The sequence below is a fragment of the Scyliorhinus torazame genome, chromosome 3 (assembly GCF_047496885.1).
Source record: "Scyliorhinus torazame isolate Kashiwa2021f chromosome 3, sScyTor2.1, whole genome shotgun sequence".
Taxonomy (NCBI): Eukaryota; Metazoa; Chordata; class Chondrichthyes; order Carcharhiniformes; family Scyliorhinidae; genus Scyliorhinus; species Scyliorhinus torazame.
Genome location: NC_092709.1, coordinates 20,095,165 through 20,120,728, shown reverse-complemented (window position 1 = coordinate 20,120,728; position 25,564 = coordinate 20,095,165). Strand labels below are relative to the sequence as shown.

Here is a 25,564-nt window from a genome sequence, read left to right as displayed (position 1 = left end):
AAGTCAACAGGTTTATGTACTACTAGTTTGTAAGTCTGAATCAGTGTTTTCAGGATCAGATGCAACTCTGCTCAGCATTTTCTTTTCTAACAATGTGTTTCTAGTTAGTTTTAACATGAAGTAACTTAACAAGACAATAACAGGGGCATGGGTTTGACATGTTGATCAGAATCTTTCTTTTTCTTAAGCACTCCCTTTGGTTTCATTTTATGAACTTTTTTTAAATTATAAATTTGGAGCACCCAATTTTTTTTTCCAATTAAGGGGCAATTTAGCGTGGCCAATCCACCTACCCTGCATATCTTTGGGTTGTGGGGGTGAAACACGGGGAGACACGGGGAGAATGTGCAAACTCCACATGGACAATGACCCAGGGCCGGGATTCGAACCCGGGTCCTCAGCACCGTAGTCCCAGTGCTATCCACTGCGCCGCGTGCCGCCCATTTTTATGAACGTTTTAACATAAAGTGATTTTGTTGTTTTAGCTGAATAATTCTCTCATATTCTCTTTCACATGGGGATAACATGCAGCCTCAACATCAGTTTTAAAGGTGAGACGTAATGGCATATTCCAGCAGAACACAATCATTAGAAAATGAACATCCAGTGCAAATTGTCAGATAGATGCATTGTACGAACAAGTAAATACTGAAATATGGATATGGAATCAAGAAACAAAATACGTCTAAGTAAAATTGCGTTTTGTTCACTATGGCCATGGTCAGATCGGTCACGCACACAGGGTGCCTCCTGCTTGGAGGTGTTAGGTTTGGCCCTTTCTGCCCATTTAATGGGTGACTTTTGTGGATAAAGTGTGAAGGGAGAGGAGGGTGGTGGTTTCTTCCCGAGAGTGGAATGTCGACCAGGTATCAGATCCGGCTAAAGTCGGTCAGAGCCCGAGCTCAAAAGTTGGAGGACGTTCGTGGCGCAGCTCCATTGGAAAAAATGGCAGTTGGGGGGGGGGGGGGGGGGGGGCATCATCATCGTTTGCCACACTCTCTTTGGAGCAGTTGATGGATTTCATTAAGGGCAAATTTTGTCAACAGCGAAAAGAGATGTAGGGTGACTGATCTAGCATGATTGAGGTCCCTCTCCGCAGGACGTTGGATCATGTGGGAGGGGTTGGGGGCGCAAGGTGCGTTGATCTAGGAGGTGGAAAGGGCAATGTCGGATCATAGTGACCGGATCGTCTCATAGGAGGCAGAGATGGCTATTCTGGGGGAGACCTGCAAGGTGCTGCATGCAAAGGTGGGCGACCAGAAGGATTTGTCCAGATGCCAGAACCTACAAATCGGGGAATTGCCGGAATGAATAGAGGGAACAAGTGCCACGAGGATGTTTGAGAAGTTGGTGGAGAAGATCTTCGGAAAGGCCCCAGAGGTGGATTGGTGGATTGTGCCCATCAGTCCCCGAGACAGAGGCCGAGGGCTGGTAAGCCACCTCGGGCAGTGTAAAAGATTCGGAGGTGGGCCAAGGAGACTCGGTACTGTAGCTGGGAGAGGAATCAGATCCGCCTATACCAGGACAGTGGGGCTGACCTGGCTAAGCGATGGGCGGGGGTTAAGTCAGCTGCTATGGTAGGATTTTGACTCTTGACCTCAGAGCATTAGCCTGGGCATCTGGAATACTCGTCCGATGACATTATATTACATCATTGTTTCCCCAATTACTTACATAGCTGACAAGTTACAAACTTAGAATAGCCGGGTTTGTGTGTGTGATTAGCAATTGGAGGATGGGAGCAGAGGGTGTGTGTGAGACAGGCAGTGTGAGAGTGACAGGGTGTGTGCTAGTGTGTGAGAGGAGGTAGGTGAGAGTGAGGGGAGAGGGCATGTCTTACTCACTCCCATTCTCAGAAGGTCTCATTCCCCCTCACCGCACACACCAACAGGCACTATTACCTACTCTCACAGGGGTAGAATGAGTGAGTGAGCACCGAGACTGGGAGAGAGCTGGACACACACTCTCACCCTTTCACACTCTAATGGTCATCTTTACTTATTATTTATCTTTAAAAATTATCAATTTATTGGTGGCACGGTAGCACAGTGGTTAGCACTGTTGCTCCACAGCGCCAGGGTCCCAGGTTCAATTTCTGGCTTGGGTCACTGTCTGTGTGGAGTCTGCATGTTCTCCCTGTGTCTGCGTGGGTTTCCTCCGGGTGCTCCGGTTTCCTCCCACAAGTCCTGAAAGAAGTGCTGTTAGGTGAATTGGACATTCTGAATTCTCCCTCTGTGTACCCGAACAGGCGCTGGAATGTGGCGACCAGGGGCTTTTCACAACAACTTCATTGCAGTGTTAATGTAAGCCTACTTGTGACAATAAAGAATGATGATTATTGCGATATTTTTAAGCTCAGCAAGTGGCTTCTTCTCACCTTCTTTTGAAATTCATGTTTACACTAGACACGGATGCCCTGTTTCCCCAGTGGAGGGGTCAGTTACCAGGGGATACAGATTTAAGGTGATTGTGACAAGGGTTAGAGCGGATATATGGAAAAAGGGGTGGAGTGTTTGGAAGGTGCTGCCTGGTTTGGTTGTGGAAGCAGAAATGCTCAATTAATTTAAAAAAGTACCTGGATCTGCACCTTAAGTTCTGTAACCAGCAAGGCGAAGGCCGGGTGCTGGAAAGTGGGATTAGAATGGGTAGCCAGTTCTTTACTTTTACTTTTTAAGCTGGCACAGACACGAGAGGCTGAATGGCATAGTTTTATGGTTGATGTTGTGCCAAACCTTATCTGTCTGAAATTTACTCATCGCCATCCACCCTCTTCCCAGAGTGAGAGGAAAATTGAAATGTGGTCCCCTGTGCAAAAATGTTGGACAAGCATGCTAGCCCCCAAGCTGCACAATTGTGCAGAAATCTGAAAGTTCCCACACACAATGCACACAAGTTGGTCTCTTTGACATTCACGTGCAGCGATGCAAAAGATTTTTAAGGAGCCATACACCGGGAAACATGCCTGTTTTAATGTACATTGCTACACACGGCTGTTACAATTGGCTACCCATTGTCTAACATTGATTGATCAGAAAGGCGTAGAACCATCTAATTTTTATATCTTGATTTTAACAGGAATCCTCCCTGTATTCACTCAATCAGGATGACACTGGTGCCAGAAGGTCTCGACCACACATCTCCCACACAGGCCCCCCCCCGCTACCTTTTTGCCAATCAAACACGCTAAATATGATGTCCTATGTTTATCATTTGAATTGCTTGGGGCACGTTCGTCCTCCCAGTAAGACAGACTTTGTGTCTACAGTTTTATGAGTCTCCCTCACCCACTGATGTTGCATTTCTAGTTATTTTTCCAATGCAAATTGAGGGAGGTGACATCTTTATGTTACATTTGGCTTTCCAAAGTCTTGTATGACTGGTCTATAATATAAACACAAACCTTTCTGGTGCAATTAACCGTTAGGTTTTAAGTCTTTAATGAGTTTATGGCCCTTTTTCTTACAAGGCTCTATGACCAGAAGCCTGGGTAATGGTTCACTTCAATCAAGTTCGCAAACCGCCTTCGCCAGCATTCCACAACTGAATTCCATTTTGTCTCGGCAGCTTTCAAGAATAAATGCCATTTTGAAGCATTTTCCTCTTGAAGCTTTTTGTATTGTTGTTAGAGACTACTCAAAGCTATACAGTCCTTTTTATCTATACCAAATTAGTGAAGAAAGTGGAAAAGTGATTTTGTTTTAAAGCAACAATTGTATAACATACCAATCCAGTGATAAATCTACTACTGCCTCCAGGGAAAAATTATCACCAATGTTCCCTGGATTGACCTAACAAGAAAACACTCCGTGCACCAGAATGACATCGCTGCCAATTAGTTATGCACAATCTTGTACTGTGGTCTCGAACTAGAAACTAGATGCTGACTGCCAATTGCTCATTTCACTCGGGAGTATTTCAGACTTAACTACATTATTCTTGGCTCAATTTGTAGCTAGGACCTAGAATAGATCCCTAATGAATGCACATTTAAGAACAATTTAATGTCCTACATTGGGTCAAAAAGCAAAGGTCTTTCTTTCTTCCTTCTTTCAGTTTTCTTCCCTTATGGTTGTAAATTGAAAGTAGCAACTCTTTCTGGGTTACAGTTCTACAGGTAGCAAACCACCTTTAGGCACCTCAGCCAGTTTTAGATAGCAGATTAAACCAGTGGTTCCCAACCTTTTCAGCAACACAGCATGCTTCAATGAGTCAAACAATTCCAGAACATGCCCAACTTTTGTCACCTGAATCGATTGTTCATAAATGTCACATTTACTTTGGTTACCGTTTTATTAGAGAGGTTTGCATCATACAACTGAAATTCAATGGATCACAGCAAAATACAAAGTGAAGCAAATAGCAGGATTAGTGGGAAACCTGGGCTGCCGATGTGGGCAGAGTCTTTTGATCAGAGGAGTAACTGATGAAAGGGCTTCACCAGATACCCGAGACAACAGTCTGAATATTAACAGGTGCTGGTTGTGGTGATTTGCATCACTGTAAATACACAAGGGGTTAATGTAAATACACTCCGACTAAGTAAACACTAGAGGGAGCACCAGAGACGCCATAACATGCAGACATACTGCTAATGAACACATAGAATAGGACACGACCAATGGGCAGTCAAGACACCCAGAGGTGATACTACCACAAGGGGGCATTACACAACCCGTATATAAGGACAGGGCACACATGCTCTGTCTCTTTCCACAGATTGACCCTTAGAGAGTAGGACAGGGGCAGATCAGAAGCATAACACCCACCACGTGGCTTAGAACAGACTGGTTAGTTAGACTGAGTTGCTATAGCGAGATTAACAGGAGAGTCGAACTCATAGAGAACTGTGCTAATGGTTCAATAAATCACATTGAACTTACTTCAAAGTCTGGAGTATCTTTTGGTCAAAGCTGCATCGAGTTGCAGCCTGTGGTATCCCAGAGCACATAACACAACACTGGTTACAGAGGTCTGCAGGAACTGGGGTTTTGGACAGAAAATCTGGAATCTGGCTTTCCTCGCATACTGCGGCGTTTTAGCTTGAATGTTTTGTTGATCCAATCTACAATAATGGGTGGTGGGGTTCAATCCCAGGAAAGAAGGGGACAGATCCAGGGCCCGGTCAGCTAGAGAGAGCCGCCGGATGGCTGACCAGTACTGAGGGGGGAGGGGAGGCCAGGAGCAGTCTGATCTGTGAAACAATTTCACAACGTGCAAGTGGCCTGGGTTTCATAATCAGCAGAAAGAAAATGCCAGTGAATCTGACTCCTGTTTGATAACATCAATGTGGTATCAGATTGCAAGGTTGGACTGAAGGCCTCAGAGTCAAAATGTATTTTTGGAAGGTGAAATTATTTAGATAAGGAGGATCCACAATTAATGAAAGAACTCAGTGCCTTGCCCAAGGCCCTAGAAGGTGTACTCAGACTTCAGCAAGTAGTAGAAGAATTCCTTTAACTGCCTTTAGTGCAATCAACCATCAATGTGTTCTTTTGTATAGCAAGATACTGTAGCCGGTTAAAATGGCTAACTCACGATTAGAATGGCCAAACCCAGATTTAAAATGGCAAACGGAAGAGGCTGATGGGAAAATCAGCCAACAGGACTCAAACAGACAGCTGCAGGTAAAACAGTGTATTCGCCTCTGGGGAGGCCTGACAGAATTGATACCTGCAGCCATCAACATAACAACACACCAGCCATCTGAATACTAATTAGCAATCCCCGGGAACAATATGCTACAAATTAGACACACACAGCCAACCCAGACTTTTCGGCGCCAACAGGAGCTTACACAAAGAGAGGTGAATGACCACCTCGAAACCGCCCATCGATCAAGGAATCGCTCCAGCATTGGAGAATATCGAACCAAGTGATTGGGACCAAGTCCAATCACTTGGAACCAGGTACAAGGTCCGCCCCGAGAGGCGGGAAGCCCCTGGGGACTATAAGAATAGCGGCCAAGTTCAAATCGACCCTTCTTCTCCTCTCCGCACCCTTCGAGACCCTTCTGCTGACCTTCTACAACAGCCGCGAGAACCGCAAGTCTTACTCCAACGCTCGCTATGAGATAGGCACTGCTGACTATCGACCTGTACCCGCTTTGAATCCCGCAGGCTCAGAACCCATACGAAAGGCCATTCGTTTCCCTGACCTGGTGGGCCATTTCCAAAGTTAAGTATTGGCCTGTTAGTTGTAGGAAGTAGCTTAGAAGTAGAATTAATGGAAAGTATTGATTGCTGTATATAATAAATGTGCGTTGATTTAACTCTTACTAAGCGGTGTGTTGGATTATTGATCATTACTCGGACTTGAACCACGTGGCGGTATCAGAAAGATACCTGGCGATACCAAGAGCAATTAAACTAAGGCTAAAACAAGCAACAATACACATTGACTGTAAAGCAGAAAAAGGCTTTGCCACTATTCTGTGAATCTGTGATTATTAATGTCAATGAGTTCTCGCTGTGTTGGCGCCAGGGATGAGAAAGCGTGTGGAAAACTAGTCATTACTGGGCAAGTAGGAATTCACCTTAAATTCAGTTTTTCTCCACCTCCTCCTACCCCAAACCCCCATTATCAAATGGACTTTATACGTAGAATATGAATGATGCAGAAATGAAAGGTACTTCTCATTCAACACAGAACGTGAGCTTTCTAGAGGTGTGAAACAGCTGTAACAGATTAAAGGTTACGATCCAGGGAGAAAGCCCCAGAGAACCTGGTCCCCTACTTCATCCTTGTTTTGGTATGTCTTTAAAACTACTTTGAACAAGTCTGTTACCAGAAGATGATAATCCCTTATTTCAAATGTTCTACTTTTCAGATATAACCTCGAATTTCTTGCACAATGTTTTGATATGTGGTACATGCAGAAGTTGTGATTGTACAATGTTGAATTGTTGCAAAAACAATTGCGTTTCAGTTTTATACAAGACCATCAAAGGGTCATTGTTTATCAAGAAATCTCACTTTTATCTCTTGTGAGGAAGGTTCAGACTGCAAAAAGAAAAGGGAATGAATCAGCACCTCTCTAATAAAAACATGACCATCTTTTTTCTCTTTTGGAAACCTGCTTTGTGAGACTTCACAAGAAAGCAGGAAGAAAGAAAACATGACTCTTTTAATGCCTTGTTGGATTATTAATGATCCGCGAACCTTTGTAAGGCTCTTGCACAAATTAATAATAATAATCTTTATTGTCACAAGTAGGCTTACGTTAACACTGCAATGAAATAACTTGCGAATTTAACATGAGGCCAAAGAGTTTTAATAGCTTCATCGACGACTGAATTAATGAACTTTAATATTTGATATCGGACCATAAAGATTATTTTGGTATTAAATGGAAGGATGTTTGCCTCCCAGACATTTTAGCGAAGGGTAAAACTTGTGCACATCGAGACTTTATTTTTAGGAGCAATGGAATCTTTTGGCCAAATTTTGTCAAGTTTGAAGCACCTACAAAAACAAGAAAACTATATTTATGAAGTGTACTTTGAATGTTTGTTTCTGAAGTTTTTGTTTCCTTAAATCAAAATGTAAGCATTTAGAAGTTTTAATGGGAGAATACTCATGCACGCAAGTACAAATAGCGAAATGTGGTTGACGTTATTCTCTTACAAATAAAAACATGAAAAATTAACACTGGACCTCATTTTTTTTGTAATTAAACTGTTCTCAAACGATAACCAAGGTGTTTCCCATTGAATGTCTGAAATTCTCACTTCTTCACGTATCTTTGTGGAAATTATCCCACACATGGTGGTTGCTTCCTGACATACATTGAAGTGTAAATGGAAAGGAAGCTTCGGGTGCAATTCCTACAGTGCCCAATATTTCATTCCTAAGGGATACTGCGACAGTTTGGTTTGTCTTTGTGTGTGATCCTAATATCGAATAATTTGGGATTTATTTGTAGAAAATCGAGATAGAAGTGGAAGGGATTGAGTTCTAGATATGAAATGTCGGTGTAAATAGTAGGTTACAATCTTGCTGTTCTCTATTGCTCAGGCGACATACGGCATGTATGGTATAGTCATTTAACAAGGTGCATGTTACTAGATGCAAGGCTTGTAACAGATCTGAAGACCAACCTCCTTCTCTGGGCAATGTTAAAACCCATGCTCAGACAAGTTTAGAAACAATTTTGGCTGTGCTGTGGCCCTCCCTGGGACCAGTCCCCCTCGAATGAAGGTTTTTCAATGAAATTCCTACAGCCCAGATATGACGTTCGAAGTCCACATCACTCAGACATGAGGGCAGTCGGTGTACTCAATGTGGAATCGGACATTCAAAAATCTTCTTTTGCTGTTACGTATGTGAGGTTGAATTTCCTCAGCTGGGGCTCGGAACCCACCTGAAATAATATTTATTTCCTCTGTGGTCTTGTTAGACATTTAGCTGCTGTTGTATAAAGAGTCAAAGGTTCTGCTCCTTTTCCACAAACACCTTTATTTCACTTTAACAGACTCTGCACAAAACGCTATCATCACATCACCTGCCACAAAGGACACCTGAAGCCCCTTTTCATATCAGTGTCAATTATTGGATACTTAACATAAATGGGACAACTAATTGGAATGTCTCTTAACCCATTATTTAACACTTGTACTGTAAATCTTGTGTTTATCTGTCCTTTTATAGTGTATGAATATAAGGGTGTGATGTTGTGACTCTCTCTTCCGCCTTTTGACTGTGTGCAAATAAACTAACCCTTTGAGTTCATCCTCTCTAGAGTTTGCTGTGAGGTTATGAATAGAAAATTGGATCACACCAAAATTGAGGGGTTCAGAAATGCGCCACCGCTTATAAAGAGGGAAACAAAACACCTTTCTGTTTACGGACAAGTGGCGAGAGGAGAAATTAATTCTGTTTAAATGAACACTCCCCTTCCCCATCCTGTCCTCAACACTGCCAATGTACAATGTGAAATGGGAAATTATTTCAGACATTCCTAACTAAGAAAAGCCGTGGTGAAAGGGCAACATAAGAATGCATCAAGAAACAAGCACAACATTACAAACTTACTTGCTTTCTCTTTAAGTAAGAACACCTGCTGCTTAAGGTATTCAATAACTTGGTCAGCCTCTGTCGCTCGCTGCTCCAGTCGGTTTAATAGAGCACGATCGTTAGACATCCTTTTCAGCTGTCGAACAAGAAACCTGAGAGGAAAAAAGAATAAGCAGTTGCTCATTATTGTTCACATAGATGTCCATGCACTACATTTAAAAAAGTCAAGTCTGGAAACGCAAGTTTGGTGGCAGCCAAATATCACCAGAATGAGTTTGTTTCATTGCTCTACAGACAAATTAGGATGAACAGAACACTGGATAATCCTTGGATCATGATTCCAACAGGCCTTTTAGTAACTTTGTGACTTTCCTGGTGTAACTTTGAGCAGTAACGAGGCAGAATTCATTACCATTGCTTCATCTCTTTCTTAGGTTAACTATTCAATAATCCTTATTAGTGTCACAAGTAGGTTTACATTACACTGCAATGAAGTTACTGTGAAAATCCCCTCGTCGCCACATTCCGGTGCTTGTTCGGGTACACTTGAGGGAGAATTCAGACTGTCCAATTCACCGAACAAGCACGTTTTTCGGGACTTGTGGGAGGAAACCGGAGCACCTGGAGGAAACCCAAGCAGACACTGGGAGAACGCGCGGACTCCACACAGTGACCCAAGCCGGAATCGAACCCGAGTCGCTGTGAAGCAACAGTGCTAGTCACTGTGCTATTGTGCCACCCATTCTTTAAGACTTCTGTATGACTTGGCTTAAAAGTGGAGAAATCTCCAGGTCCGGACGAATTGTGTCCCAGATTGTTGCGGGAGGCGAGGGAAGAGATTGCAGGGGCCCTGATTCAAAATTTTAATTCTTCTCTGGCCACGGGAGAGGTTCTAGAGGACTGGAGAACCATGAATATGGTCCCACTATTTAAGAAATAGTGTAGTGATAAGCCAGGGAACTACAGGCCAGTGAGTCTCATGTCAGTGGTGGGGAAACTAATGGAGAAAATTCTGAAGGAAAAAATCTATTTCCACTTGGACAGGCAAGGTTGATCAGAAATAATCAGCAGGGCTTTGTCTGAGGGAGTTCATGCCTAACAATTTGATTGAATTTTTTGAGCACGTGACTAAGTATGTAGATGAGGGTAGTGCAGTTGATGTAGTTTACATGGGTTTCAGCAAAGCATTTGACAAGGTCCCAATCGGAGAGACTTATAAAGAAGGCACATGCACATGGGGTACAGGGGAACATGATAAGGTGGATTCAAAGGGAATAGTGTAGATGGGCTTTAGAGTTGTTTCACAGGTCGGCGCAACATTGAGGGCCGAAGGGCCTGTACTGCGCTGTAATGTTCTATGTTCTAAAGCTGGCTGACCTGTAGGAAACAGAGGGTGATGACAGACGGCTGCTTTAGTGATTCGAAGGCAGTGTCCAGTGGCATACCACAGGGATCTGTGCTGGGTCCCCTATTATTCATCATTTACATAAATGGCTTAGATGACTATGTGGGGGGGTAGGATCAGTAAGTTTGTGGATGACACAAAGTTAGAACGGGTGGATAACAGTGAGGCTGAGAGTCTTGGTTACAGGAAAATAGACGGGATGGTCAAATGGGCAGAAAAGTTGCAGATGGAATTTAATCCTGAAAAGTGTGAGGTGTTGCTTTGGAAGGAGCAATTTGACAAGGAAACATTCAATGACTGGCACAATGCTGGGAAGTCCTGAGGAATAAAGAGACCTTGGCGTGTTTTGTAGCCACCTGGGTTGGCCAAGTCCGGATTTAAAATGGAGAACAGCAAAGGCTGAAGGGAAATTCAGAGAACACAGGCAGAAACTAGGTGCAAGTTACTGTGTATTAAACTCTGCAAAAGCCCAGACAGCATCGATACAAGCAGCCATCTGCATAATAATGTGGCAGCCATCTACATACTAATGAGCGATCCCCAGGAACAATCGCAACATTTGGGATAAACAAAGCCTAGCCAGGCTCCCCGGCGCTAGCAGGAGCCAACACAAAAGAGGTTAACGGACACCTCAAGACCGCCCATCGATCAGGGAACCGCTCCAGTATAGGAGAAATCAAACCAAGCGATTGGAACAAAGTCCAATCACTTGGAACCAGGTACAGGGTCCGCCCCGAAAGGCGGGAAGCCCCTGGGGACTATAAAGTTAAGCCCCCAAGTTCAAATCGATCTTCTTGACCGGGTCACTCAGCAACGCGAACCAACCCTTGACAGTGACCAGTGCAGCTGCCGATATCCAGTAAGTCTGAAGTTAATGCTCGCTACGAGATAGGCACTCCTAGCTACCAATCCGTACCAACTTCGAATCCCGCAGACTCAGAACCCGAACAAAAGGCCATTTGTTCCCCATATCTGGTGGGCCAGTCCGAAGCTAAGTATAGGCCTGTTAGTTGTAGAAGTAGCTTAGAAGTAGAATTTGTGCATGAGTAGCGATTACTGTGTATAATAAATGTGCTTTGATTTGAATCTTACTAATCGGTGTACTGAGTTATTGATCATTACTTGAACTTGAACCTCGTGGATGTATCATAAAGATACCTGGCGACTCGAGAGCAAAGGTTATAAAACAGAGCCAATTGAACCAAACAAAAGTTAGCAACAGTTTGTAAATAGATCTTTGAAGGCAGAAGGGCAGGTTAGTCGACTGGTGAAAAAGGCAAATGGTACACTTGCCTTTATCAATCGTGGCATAGATTACAAAAGCAAGGAAATCATGTTGGAGTTATATCGAACATTGGTGAGACCACAACTGGAGTACTGTGTGCAGTTCTGGTCGCCACAATATAGGAAGGATGTGACTGCACTGGAGCGGGTGCAGAGGCGTTTCACCGGGATGTTGCCTGGGATGGAACATTTAAGTTCTGAAGTAAGCCTTGGGATATTTGGGTTGTTTTCGTTGGAGCAGAGAAGACTGAGTGGCGACCTGATCAAGGTGTACAAGATTACAAAGGGCAGGGACAGGATGGATAGGGGACAGCTGTACCCCTTAGTTGAAAGGTTGGTTACGAGGAGACACAAATTCTAGGTGAGGGATAGGAGGTTCAGGGGGGATTTGAGGAAAAACATTTTTATCCAGAGGGTGGCGACAGTCTGGAACGCACTGCCTGGGAGGGTGGTAGAGGCTGGTTGCCTCACAAGCTTTACAAAATACCTGGATGAGCACTTGGCACGTCTTAACGTTCAAGGCTGTGGGCCAAGTGCTGGCAAATGGAATTAAGATTTTTATGTGATTCTGTGATAACAAAATCTTAAATAAGGTGGTTAAAACAGGCAGAAGCAGAAGTCTACATTTCTTATCAATGTCTTAGCTGAAAAATAGCCAGCTGGGTGGTGTTTCACAAAACATCCAGGACTCATACTGGATCCACGTAAGGGATCACTGAACTCAGGAAAGGAATAAATCACAAAGAAAAGAATTAGCAGAAAAAAATAAGTGGTGGGGGGGGGGGGGGAGAATATCTATTACTTAAGTATAAAAATGAAAGATACAATCTATTTATTGAAGTACAAGGACGTCACTGCTTAAATTTTAAATTGTAAAGCAAGGCTAAATAATTGAAAATTTGATGTGATATTTTGATTTGAACCACACCTCTGCTTAGATCAAAAAGTTACATTTTGATCGCATGTGAAAATTTCAAACACAAAAATACTAACTGAACAACAGAAGCTGCTAGTCAAGCAGTCAAATCAACTCACTTTTGCCACAAGACTTGGGGACAACAAAGCTAAGCAACCTCAAGTAAAACTTTAAAACTAACCAAAACATTTTGCCCTCTCGGAACAGCAGATGCATAACAGATTCTCATCAGAATCACATCATGGTTACAGCACAGGAGCCTCGATTCTTTGTGTGTGTGCTGGCTCTCTGCAAGAGCAATGCTCCCTGTGCCATCCATCTTTCTTTTCCCTGTAAGCTCTGTAAATTTGAGTTAGTTGATACCTTTTAAATCACACTGGGATGGTTAGCTACTGGATTAAAGGCTATAAAAATAAATCTGGGTAAAATAATGCAGTCTGGTATCCGGGAGTACTTGCTTCAATGGTTTCATCACCATGGAGAAGTCTGTTCCATCTTGCAAACTACAATGTTTTTTTCAGAAGTCTTGCGTTACCCTCCCAAATCTGTGCCACCTTTCTCTAGCCCCATGTCTAAATCTCTCCAATCAGGTTTCCATCTGTGCTGCAACACCAAAATTACTTTTATAGAATTTACAGTGCAGAAGGAGGCCATTCGGCCCATCGGGTCTGCACCGGCTCTTGGAAAGAGCACCCTACCCAAGGTCAACACCTCCACCCTATCCCCATAACCCAGTAACCCCACCCAACACTAAGGGCAATTTTGGACACTAAGGGCAATTTATCATGGCCAATCGACCTAACCTGCACATCTTTGGACTGTGGGAGGAAACCGGAGCACCCGGAGGAAACCCACGCAGACACGGGGAGAACGTGCAGACTCCACACAGACAGTGACCCAAGCCGGAATCGAACCTGGGACCCTGGAGCTGTGAAGCAATGGTGCTATCCACAATGCTACCGTGCTGCCAGTCACATTCTTCCATTTTGCCGTATGTTTTTCTGCCAATCCCCTTAAATCTGCTTCCCCTGGTTACCTACCCATTTGCATTTTGATCTCTTCCATCAAAGCCCCTCTGAACCTTTGCTCCCTGGAGAAACCCACAGCCTCTTCAGATAACCGTCCCCTATCCCCAGTAACACTCTAGTAAAATCTCTTCTGTACTCTCACCAAAGCCTTGACATCCTGCCAAAGGGGTGGTGGCCAGAATTGGACACAATACTCCACCTGAAACCTAACCAATGGTTGATAAACGTTTATGATAATTTCTTTGCCTTTGCACTCTCTACCTTGGATAATAAAGCCAACAATCTCATATGCTTTTTTCCCCCCCCCCAGAGTTGTCAGATCTTCTATCTGTGCATATACACCCCCTCTTATCCTTCTGACCAAAATGTATCAAACACTTCTCTCCATTAAATTGTATCTGCCATGTATCTGCCCATTTTATCAGCCAATATCTTTCATAAGTTTATTACTATCCTCACCTTATGTTTTGGTGTTCCATATTATTTGCAAATTTCAAAATTATGCTCTGTACATTTAAGTCCTGGTCATTAATATATATCAAAAGGGGCAATGGTCCTAATACCAACTCCTAGTAAAATACCTCTGCAGACTCAAAATAAACTGTTCCCTACTACTCTCGTTTTTCTTGTCATTAGCAAATTTTGTTTGGTTTATCATGTGGGATTTAACAAATGTCTTTTAAACGTTCACACACACAACCACACTACACGCAACCCTGAAATGATACTGCTAGTTGAAAAGGAGTAAGTTCAATGAGTTAACAGATTTTGCTCATTTGCTCAGATGTTGCCTGGTATGGAGGGAAAATCTTATGAGGAAAGGCTGATGGACTTGAGGTTGTTTTCGTTGGAGAGAAGAAGGTTAAGAGGAGACTTAATAGAGGCATACAAAATGATCAGGGGGTTGGATAGGGTGGACAGTGAGAGCCTTCTCCCGCGGATGGAAATGGCTGGCACGAGGGGACATAGCTTTAAACTGAGGGGTAATAGATATAGGACAGAGGTCAGAGGTAGGTTCTTTACGCAAAGAGTAGTGAGGCCGTGGAATGCCCTACCTGCTACAGTAGTGAACTCGCCAACATTGAGGGCATTTAAAAGTTTATTGGATAAACATATGGATGATAATGGCATAGTGTAGGTTAGATGGCTTTTGTTTCGGTGCAACATCGTGGGCCGAAGGGCCTGTACTGTGCTGTATCGTTCTATGTTCTATGTTCTAAAGGAGATGGTGGGCGAGTCAATAGATGTGTGCAAGATTATTGGAGATTTAGAAGTAGGAAAGGAAGGCTGTTCCCATTAATTGATCATACAAGAGGTGGGGATCACAGATTTAAGGTTTGAGCAAGGGTTCAGGGGCTGTATCCCATTATCCCCCTTTATTTCAACCACTTATTTAACCTATTTGTAACAGTTGACACAATCTCCATTTCAATCATGCGTATTTACAATATTGTGTAAATAAAGCCTCTCATGAAGGGGGTAAAAATGGGGAAGGCAGGATGGGAGAAGGAGGTGGTTTCGGGGTATGAGAGGAGGGGGGAGAGTGGGTGTTAGTTGTTTATGGTGTTGTTTGTTCTTCTGCTTTTGTTTGTTTGTATGAAAATGCCTTGAATAAAATATATTTTAAAAGTAGAGCCTCTCATGCTCTGACCTTATTCATTGTAGGTAATCAAATTGAGCTATTTTTTTTTTACATGTCAGCTGAAAACAAGGTAACAATGAATATCATGGGTTGGGGTCAAGTCCAATTCTCATGAATTCACCTGGCTGTGGAGAAATGGCCTTGAATTGATTCTAAGTCAGAGCCAGTATAACATCCAACCTATAGAGATGACCAGAACTGCATTCTAGGTGATCTAATGAGTCTTTTATACAGCTCCATAACCACCCTGCTCTTATTGGATGGCACAGTAGTACAATGGTTAACAATGTTGCTTCACAGCGCCAGGGACATGGTTTCGATTCACGGCTTGGGTCACTGTCTGTGCAGAGTCTGCACGTTCACCCTGTGTCTGTGTAGGTTTCCTCCTATTTCCTCCCACAAGTCCCGAAAGACGTGCTTGTTCGGTGAATTGGACATTCTGAATTCTCCCTCAGTGTACCAGAACAGGTGCCATAGTGTGGCGACTTGGGAATTTAAACTGTAACTTTGCAGTTTTAATGTAAGCCTACCTGACACAAATAAATAAAGATGATTATTCTATGTGGAGTTTGCACATTCTCCCCGTGTCTGCGTGAGTCTCACCCCCACATCCCAAAAAGATGTGCAGGGTAGGTCATTGGCCATGCTAAATTGCCCCTTACTCGAAAAAAAATTATTCTACACCTCAGCTAATAACTTATATTCTATGCTTCAGCTAATAAAGGCAAGCATCACATGTCTTCTTAACCACATCACTTGCTGCACTGAGCTCCCTACTGCATTATGTTGCACCTTTGCTCACCTCATTCCCTTGCACTAATGACCCACTACAGAGTGAAAAAAAAACTATGCAAGGCTGGCAGTTGGAGTAGCTGAGACCAGCACTTTTCCTTTCATTAACGAACAGGCACAGAGTGAGATTCCCGAATCCTCATGAGGAAAAGCGCTTCGGGAATTTGTCAAGCACAACATTTATTTTGCTTTGTTTTAAGACCAAGAATGTGGCGACTTGGGGCTTTTCACAGTAACTACATTGAAGCCTACTTGTGACAATAAGTGAATATTATTATTATGCAGCAATATAAAAGCTTAAAGGCATAAAATTAAAAAAATATATATATATTTTGGTGTGTCCTAGTAACTGCAATACAATAGGGGCTTGCTGTGGATAAAAATGTCTATGACTTACCTGAGTTCACTCTAGATTTGTAACAATGAATCCTAGTATATATCAGATATTAATTTCAGATAATGGACTGAGTTGAGCCTGGGTGAATTATCACCATCTTCCCTCACTACATTATTTTGCACTTTTGCAGTAACTGCCATACAATCAGGTAAATTCTGGGAACTAAGACTATCCCCAACCTGAAGGACACATTGTATTCTGTACTTTTAAGTTGATGTTAGCATTTAGATAGTATTTTTCATGACATCCAAACCTTACAAAATGTTCTACAGCTGATTAAGGGCTGTTTTTTAAAAAAGTCATCACAGTGGGCAACCATTGCTATTAATTTTCACACTTCAAAGTTCCACAAACAGCAACGAGAAAGTGATCAATTAGTCTGCTTTTGATGAAAAGAACCATCTTGAAACGCATATGTCTTTCAATTAGTTCTTATATGGCTTCTAAAGTCAAGAAAACCATCATAGATTGAAATTACTAAAGTTATATCTTTTCAGGAGAGGAAAGTAGCATCTGAAATTAAACGAAAAGAAGTTATATGACCCTGAGAACGGGAATTAAAGTGCCATCACAGGGCACATAAACAGCTTGGTCTTCCCAGTGCTTAATTTATTTGTTTTAAGAGGACCATTCACTCTGGCATTGTAACATGCTGCTTAAAGTTTTATGGCTTATCAAAGTCCAGCCAATTTCCAAGTGCTTTTGAAATACACCTCATACAAGGCTGCTGTACTGCAGCCAGAGTTAAACCCATGTGATGCAAGACATCCTCCCAAGATATGCCCATGTGTTCCTATTACAGATGTACTGCACATTATATTTATTTAATCTTGCTGACCCCGTGTGGGGTTAGAAAGGGTGCCGTAAAATTGTCTGTTCCGTACCCAGCCTGGCTGGAAAACCACATTGAGCATGTTTATCTGCCTGCAGTCAGAAAAGCAAATTCAGAACTTGGAATGTACAAACCCTAACGAGCAAAACAAATCGATTGGAACAAAGAGCTGCCCTTGTTGCCTGTGAACTCAGGCACTTCAACACTGACGTTGCTGCCCTGCAAGAGACCCAAAGAGCAGGTGAAGGGCAGCTGAGGGAAGATGGCAGTGGTTTCACCTGCTTCTGGAGAGGAAAGACCGATGATCAGCCCAGGACGCATGGAATTGGATTTGCCATCAAGAACAAACTCACCAACCGACTCTTGGAGCACCATGTCGGCATCAACGAGCGCCTCATGGTCCTCCGTCTACAACTTGCCTCGAACTAGCAGGCAACAATCGTGAATGCCTACTCTCCCAACCCTTGATGCCAATGGTGAATCCAAACACAGCTTCTGCTCTACTCTGGACCCCATACTCTCCAATATTCCGAAGGAATATACGATCATACTCCTTGGGAACTTCAACGCCAAAGTTGGAAAGGATGCCCAACTCTGGAAAGGAACTAATCGAAAATGAAGGAGTTTGGAATTGGAATTGCAACCAGGTTCTCCTGCTCACGAAATGCGTGGAACACCAGCTTGTAATCACTAACACATTGTTCCGCCAAAAAGACAAGTTCAAGACTTCCTGGAGACATCTACGATCAAAGTACTGGCACATGATTGACTTCTTATCGTCAGATCCATAGACAAAAAGGATGCCCTCATCACCAAAGTGATGACCAGGAAGTACTGCCGGAAAGACCACTGGTCCATCTGCTCCTCTATGCCCATTAAACTTCCCTCAAAAGCAACATAAGATGAAGAAAAAGCTCAGAAAAAGATCAACGTTGAACAGCTTCAAGAGCTAAGCATGCTAGTGAACTTCCAACAATGTCTTCTCCAAAATGACCATTCTAATGGAGTGGAGGAAAAGAGAAAAGAGCAGAAGACAGCAATCATCTCGAGCTGTGAAGAAACCATCGGCTCCAAGACGAGGAAACACCAAAACTGGTTCGACAAGTACGACATCATCCAAGGCTTCATCGACGAGAAGAGGAAAGCTCTGACGATATAACCAGCAAGTCAAAGAGGAGAGCTCAATCAGCCAAGGCGGAGATTCAAAAAATAACTCAAGTCAATCAGGAAGTGCTATGGAAGACCCTGCCAAAGGCCGGCTGTCCAGAGAAATTCATCACCATCCCCTGACTCCTCCATGACAAGATGTAGGGGACAGTCCTCATCGGTGGAAATAAGACAAAAATCTTGGAGGTCAAGACTGGAGTCAAGCAGTGATGTATCATCGCCCCCACCCTTTTCTCCAACTTAATTGCCACTATCCTTTACCTTGTCAAGAACAAGCATCCCAGTGGGGTGGACATTGTCCACAGGATGGATGAAAGAAAAACTTTCAACCTCAACCAGTTAAAATCCAAGAAAAAGATGACATTAACATCGCTCGTGGAACCTCAGTATGTGGATGACAACGCCAACTCCACTCTCTCAGAAGAGAATCTCCAAACCATGCGCGACACCTTCTCGGAAGCATACTGAACAGCCAGTCTCAGACTCAAACCTCAAAAAGATTCAAGTTCTTTACCAACCCGCACCAGGGCAAGATCCAGTCTCTCATTCATCAAGATCAATGGAGAAACCTTACCAAACGTGGAACATTTCTCCTACCCGTCTCATCAGCTGACATCAATGCAGAAGGCTGACATCAATGCAGAGATCCAACATCGTATCCAATCCACGAGCACTCCTCTGGACGCTCAAGGATGAGAGTCTTTGATGACCATGACATCTATACTGACAGAGATCTTCGTTGTCCTCCCAATTCTTCTATACAGCTCAGAAACGTAGACTAGGTATGGATGCCACCTCAAGGCCCAGGAGAGGTACCATCAATACTGAATTCTCCACATCAACTGGGAGGACAGGCGTACGAATATCAACGTCCTTGAAGGAGCCATGAGTGCCAGCATCAAGGCCATGATCATCCAAAACTACCTTCGCTGAGCTGGCCATGTGCTTAGGTTGTCAAGAGTCCCAACTGCCAAAGTAAATCTTCGCCCAGCTCAAGGAGGTAGCCCGAACAGGAGGAGGACAAAGGAAGTACTTCAAAGATAGCCTGAACGCTTAACTCAAGAAATGCAACATAGCTATCAATGCCTGGGGGAACCTTGCTAGAAGAGACCTACTTGGAGGAAGCTCCTCATTAATGGGACACAATTCTTCAAGGACACCCGGAAAAGGAGTCTCAGAAAGGAATACCAGCAAGGACCAATTTCCCTCCCGAAAATACCTGTCAAGTGTGCAGTCGATGATGTAGCTCAAGGTTCGGACCCATCAACCATGCAAGAACCCATAGAACCTATGACCAATAACATGGAGTTTCTTAGGAGGGCAATCATACTCGTGAGCGATAGATTGCCAAAGATGATGATGATGAGGATTTATTTATTTACTCTTTCATGGTATGTGGGCATTGCTGGCAAGGCCAGCATTTGTTTCCCATCTCAAAATACGAATAATAACTTCACACAAGTCCAAAAATATTACTTTAACCATAAAGAGTAGCACAAAGCTTTAAAAATGAAATTCAACTTTAAAAAAGCGAGTTAAGATTTCATAACAGCCCTCTGCTCTTTGAAACTGAAGCACTTAAGATGATATAGTTGTTTTCCACCTCAGACAACTTGGAATTTGAACCTATATCTAATACAAAAATTATGGATAAATTGGACTTTGGCACTGCAACACAGTATGTGCAATGCTGGTTTTGATCAAGCTGTCAAAATGTTGGAGGATCTGTTGGCTCTCTTAATAACAAGTTGAATGACTTTGTAACGCTAGAAGAGAAGAGTAACAAACCTTTTGATAAAAAAAGTGCACCTTGAAAAGCAGATCCAAGTAACTAGCAAGAGACAGGATACAGTTTTATTTTTTCCAACTACCACATGTGCTACAGATCAGTTCAAAACGTTAGACAAATGCTAATGGTTCTACATTTTGTTTTATGTCCAGGATATTTAAAAAATCCAAGTTAAGACTGAGATAAAATGTTTACTGTAACCTGTACTAAGGATCTGCGTATTTAATCATTCGTTTCATACAGTAGAGAAGGGCGATTTGACAGGAAAATCAGGACAAATTGGGTGCACCGACCTCTGCACCCGTTTTCTGAATCAACATTCCTATGGAACATTGATCTGTACCAGAAGCCTCAAGGCAATTTTAAATATGTATATTAGAGAAGATTTCAAGTGCGGTTTAAAGACAGATAACCGACTGTAAAAAAATACTGAAACACACGGTTTCATGAATTTGAACAGATTGGCAAACCTGACAATCATAGAGCTAGGCAAAATATAAAAAGCAACTAACAAAAAAAATAGGACTTGAAAAATTGGATATTTTTCTTAGAACAGAGGAGGATTTGAGATTATTTGATAGAAGTTTAACATTTCTAAGAGATAGGTCAGAGCAAATTGGAACAGTTTATTGGTGTTGACTGAGGCATCTTGAACTAGGAGATGTAGATACAAGATTAAAAAGAGGAGTTTTAGGGCAAATTGGGAGAAACTTTACATAGGCTTGTGAACTTAATGCATGAGAGGTAATGATTGAAGCAAAGGCAATTTCAACACTTATAGGTTAGATAAGTAGTTTAAAAGGAGTTATGGAAACTAGGCATGCTCATGAGATTAGGGTTCCTGTTCTTGGGTCAATACACTGGTTGTGATTCATTTAGGAACATTCCGAGTAAGTGATTTGACCCTTAATAAATTCAAGTCTTTCTCTCTTTGAGACTAGGTTCAGTGCAGCATAAATCTTTATCGATCATGTCTGCACCTGCCCTTTGAGCTAGTCAGGGAATCAGTCCCATGCCCATTCCCCATAGCCCTGCTACATTTTCTTTTCCAAGTCTTTATCCAGTTCCCTTTAATCTGTCCAATCTGCTTCCACCACGTTTTCAGGCAGTGCATTTCATAACACACTGTGGAAATAAAATTGCTCGGGATCTCTTTGATCTTTTGCAAATCATGTACAATTTGTGCCCTTTGCTTATCATCTCTCCTGCCAGTTTCATTCTATACATCGTATCAAAACTCAAAAAAATACTTAATATCTCTGTTGAATTTCTCTTAAAAGTCCTATGTTGTAAGGAGAACAATCCCCATTCTCTAATCTTTCTACATGATGGAAGTGCCTCATTCCTGGCGCCATTCTAGTAAATCTGGATGTGACCATTGTGGCTGCAGCTTACTCAATTCAACCCTGTGTCTACCACTGGATGACCAGAATATTGGCCCGAGGGAGAAAATACACTATTTTAATCTTTTGAAATACACATTACCGTGTTTGCCAGAACGGATACTTGGTTATAATAGGCATGACATAGGCACAGAAACCCATGGAATTAATTTTATTCTATTTCTGAAGGTTTGCCAGGAGCAGAATTGTTCTTTTAGCTCCATAAAATCAATCTAGGCCGCTACCTCCCAAAATATGGTACAACGGCAGCAAGAGACAGGTTAACAACTCAAGTATGGCTCTTCACCTGAAATCAGTTCTAATGAGAAGTTACACTGGAAACTTATAACTGAGAAAAATAAATCAACTTACTGTAGGTCTTTTGAAGTGTTAACGTATAATGCCATACATTCATATTTTGTCATTTATTTAGAAAAACAGCTCAAAGGGCTTCAGAGGGCCATGAAGATTTATTTTAAATGTCAAACCGAACCCAAATCAGAACATAGGAGGGGTAGCCAGAAGTTTGGTAGAGCTTCAAAAAGAGACAACAAAGGAGTATAAAGAAGAAATTCCAGACAGTGGAGCCGAAGACATGGCCACCAATAATGGGGCAAAAAGAGGGTGGGGGTAGAAAGAGGGTACATGAGGCCAGAGTGGAAGGAATGGGGAATTTGGATTAGGTTAGTTGAGTCTGGAATAGGATGAGTTAGGAAAAGTAAGACTATGGAGTGATTTAAACCCAAGGAGAATTTTAAATAGGAGCATGGGAGCCAATGGAAGTTACCAAGAGTGATAGTAAATGAAAATTGGTGTGAGATTGCATTTGGAGAGCAGAGTTTCAGAGGAGTTAAGTACACAGAGTAAAGGATGGGATGTCAACCAGAAGAACATTGGAATAATTTGATTTAGAGATGACAAAGGCAGTGGTGAGGGCTTGAGAAGCAGATCAACGGGGGAGGGATGGAGGCAGGTGATATTATGGATACCATCAGGGCATTGTGGGCAAGATGAGCATTAATTGGAAAAGCAACAAAATGTTCAAGGACGCGCAAGGCGGTTGGATATGGGTCGCAGTTAGCAGGGAAAGATTCCTCAGGGTCGTGATAACCTTAAGAGTTGAGAAAAGAAAATGAGCCAGGCTCATGTGAAGGATATACAACAGAACAGGCTGGTTGATCCAAATGGCCAATTTCAGAGTTATAATTTCGATGCAATCAAGGAGGCCAAAGAACAGTGAAACCATTTTGTGTTAAAATAAAATATGCTACTGTAATATCTTCAGTTAAGAATAAAATTAACCAATCTGAACCAAACCCTTTGATTCTCTTGAAATGACTTAATTTGGTATATGTTTTGTGGCTTGAAGAGGAATAAGATTGAAACTCTTAGGGGCAGACCACAAGCAATGGAAAATTTGAAATGTTACGGTACCATATGGGCCAGGGATTATATATATATTTAAAACTACATGAAGAGTGGCATTCAAGACTTATAACCGTTGATACACACCCTACATTTTTCTTTGCAGGAGACTGTTTACATGCTCTAACAAATGCTCATTTTTTTGCCATGTAGAAATTTGAAATTTCAAGAAAATAAGCATTTGCTCAAAATTTGAACCAGATGCTCAGTCCACGCATAGAATGTGCCATAATTGTAACATGAAGAAAACAAACTGCAAATGTTGAAAATCAGAAAAAGAAAATACTGGAAATAGAGGTCAGCTGGCACCTGTAAAGGTAGGTTATGACATTCTAAATGTTATGACATTTTAAATCTAATTAAATGTAAAAACAAACGTGATAACTAGTCATTGCTCTTTATATTTGACTGCTTTGCAGTGTATGTCCAGAATTTTGTCATCAAACATATATTGTAGCTGTTTTCTCCCTATAAATCTGTTAAGTGCTTTCCAAAACAGTCACCTGTCCCTCATTCTCACCTTTTCATGTGTCTTTGGCAGCTTTTATCACTAAAGTCTGAATTTTTACATATAGCTACAATAATAATCTTTATTGTCACAAGTAGGCTTACAATAACACTGCAATGAAGTTACTGTGAAAAGCCCCTAGTCGCCACACTCCAGCGCCTGTTCGGATACAGAGGAAGAATTCAGAATGCCCAAATTACCTAACAGCACGTCTTTCGGGACTAGTGGGAGAAAACCAGAGCACCCGGAGGAAACCCACGCAGACATGGGGAGAACGTGCAGACTCCTCACAGACAGTGACCCAGCTGGGAATCGAACCTGGGACCCTGGCGCTGTGAAGTCACAGTGCTAACCACTGTGCTACCCAACAGTACACTGTTAGCATCTTCTCCGGTATGTCAAGATGTTAGAAACCACAGCTGCCTTAAATAGGAATGGCAATCAAATCTTCACAAAACAGTTATTAAAAGGTAATTTCTTACAAAAGCATTCCAGGGTTTGAAACCATGAGCTTGTTCTAACTCCCAAGGCTAATGCAGGATTTAGAATCAAGAATGGAAAGTTCAGAGAGTAACATTTTTTTTCGTCCAGGATGGTTTAAACACACTGCAAACATTCAAGAGTAGTTTTAAATGTGTTAGCGTCATCTAATGGCAGATCATCAACACTGCACCAATTTAAATAGAGATATCAGCCTGTCGAAATTTGGGCACACTATACATTTGCATTACCTCTAGGTAGACTGATAATTCTGCACTCTCTCAAACTAAAAATCATGTTGATGCTGTTAATAGGTATACTTTTTCACACATTATATGAAACCACAAGGTTAATTTTTAAAAGTTACTCTGTTATGCTTCTATCCATTCTACACTTCAATCTTTTTCTTCAAAATGAAAATCAGATTGGAAACCCATTTTTCAGTTCAACTGGCACATCAGCCTTTAAAACATAATTTCCAGCATTCGGTGTGATTCAGCAATTGGACAATATTTTTCTAAATAATCCTGTGTGCTAAAAATTATACAAACAAACAATTCAAGATTGTCATTTGGGCTTGTACACATTTGTGTGTATTGCAAGACATATTAATACCACAATGCCCTGTTTGTTGCAGACAGAAAGAACAAGTACACAGCTAAACAAAGAGATAGCCATTCACAGGTTCACTCCTCAGGGCAATGCCTTGTGTATGATCCCAATTGATGTCATAACTGGATTGGACGATCCCAGAATGGAACCCTGGCTCAAAAAACAATAACTTTTTTTTATAAAACGTGGAGGAACAGTGTCACGGGACTTCTAATTAGTTTTAACAATAAGAAAAAAATTATTAAACATGAAAAATTGGATGATTATACAATACTCCTTTACTCCCCCCTTAGCTTAACAATTCTACACAGGTTTTACCCATAGATTACAAAATACAATGGTCCCACTAACACAATTCCCTTAAGCACACAAGATGACTGTGGTCGAATACATATACTCCATTCTGAACCAAGTTAGTTTCTGTGGTTTTCTCCTTAGATTTCCCCCAGATGATTGTCACATGAGTTTCCAAACTCACTCGCAAAAACAAGCTCTAAAATCTTCTCATAATAATACTTTCCATTGCATTCCAAAGTACCCTGCAGGTTTTACAAATAACACTTTTAAACAAAAGCTTCCGCTCCACTTTTAATAATGAATCCAGTCCAGGATTTCACACCAACCCCTTTAGGATTTCTTGGTCTTGACTGCAGTGCAAACTGCTCACAATAACTCTTGATTCCCAGACTGCATTAAACTGGCATCAGATTTTTAATCTCCCTCCTGTAGTCTGCTGTCCCACTTTAAATCCAGTTGCTGCGATTGTCTCTTTAACTCAGAACATTTTGTTTACTCGTCCTTGAATTATTCGAACAATACCCTGTTCTCTGCTCACCTAACTCCAAACTTCTTGTTGACAGCACTTCTGCCCCAATTCTCTGGTTATCTGCATT

The 25,564-nt window shown here is 42.1% G+C and overlaps 1 protein-coding gene across 3 annotated transcripts in view; it reads right to left on the bottom strand.

Annotated features, from left to right (window-relative positions):
• Positions 1-25,564, bottom strand: part of aimp1a (aminoacyl tRNA synthetase complex interacting multifunctional protein 1a) — a 75,781-nt gene that overhangs the window by 31,664 nt on the left and 18,553 nt on the right. For all 3 annotated transcript variants that reach the window (XM_072495374.1, XM_072495373.1, XM_072495372.1), the window contains one exon: positions 9,031-9,164. In XM_072495374.1, coding sequence (XP_072351475.1) covers positions 9,031-9,139 — 109 coding nt within the window. In that variant the 5' untranslated portion in view covers positions 9,140-9,164. Of the gene's footprint in view, positions 1-9,030; positions 9,165-25,564 lie in introns of those variants that run through there.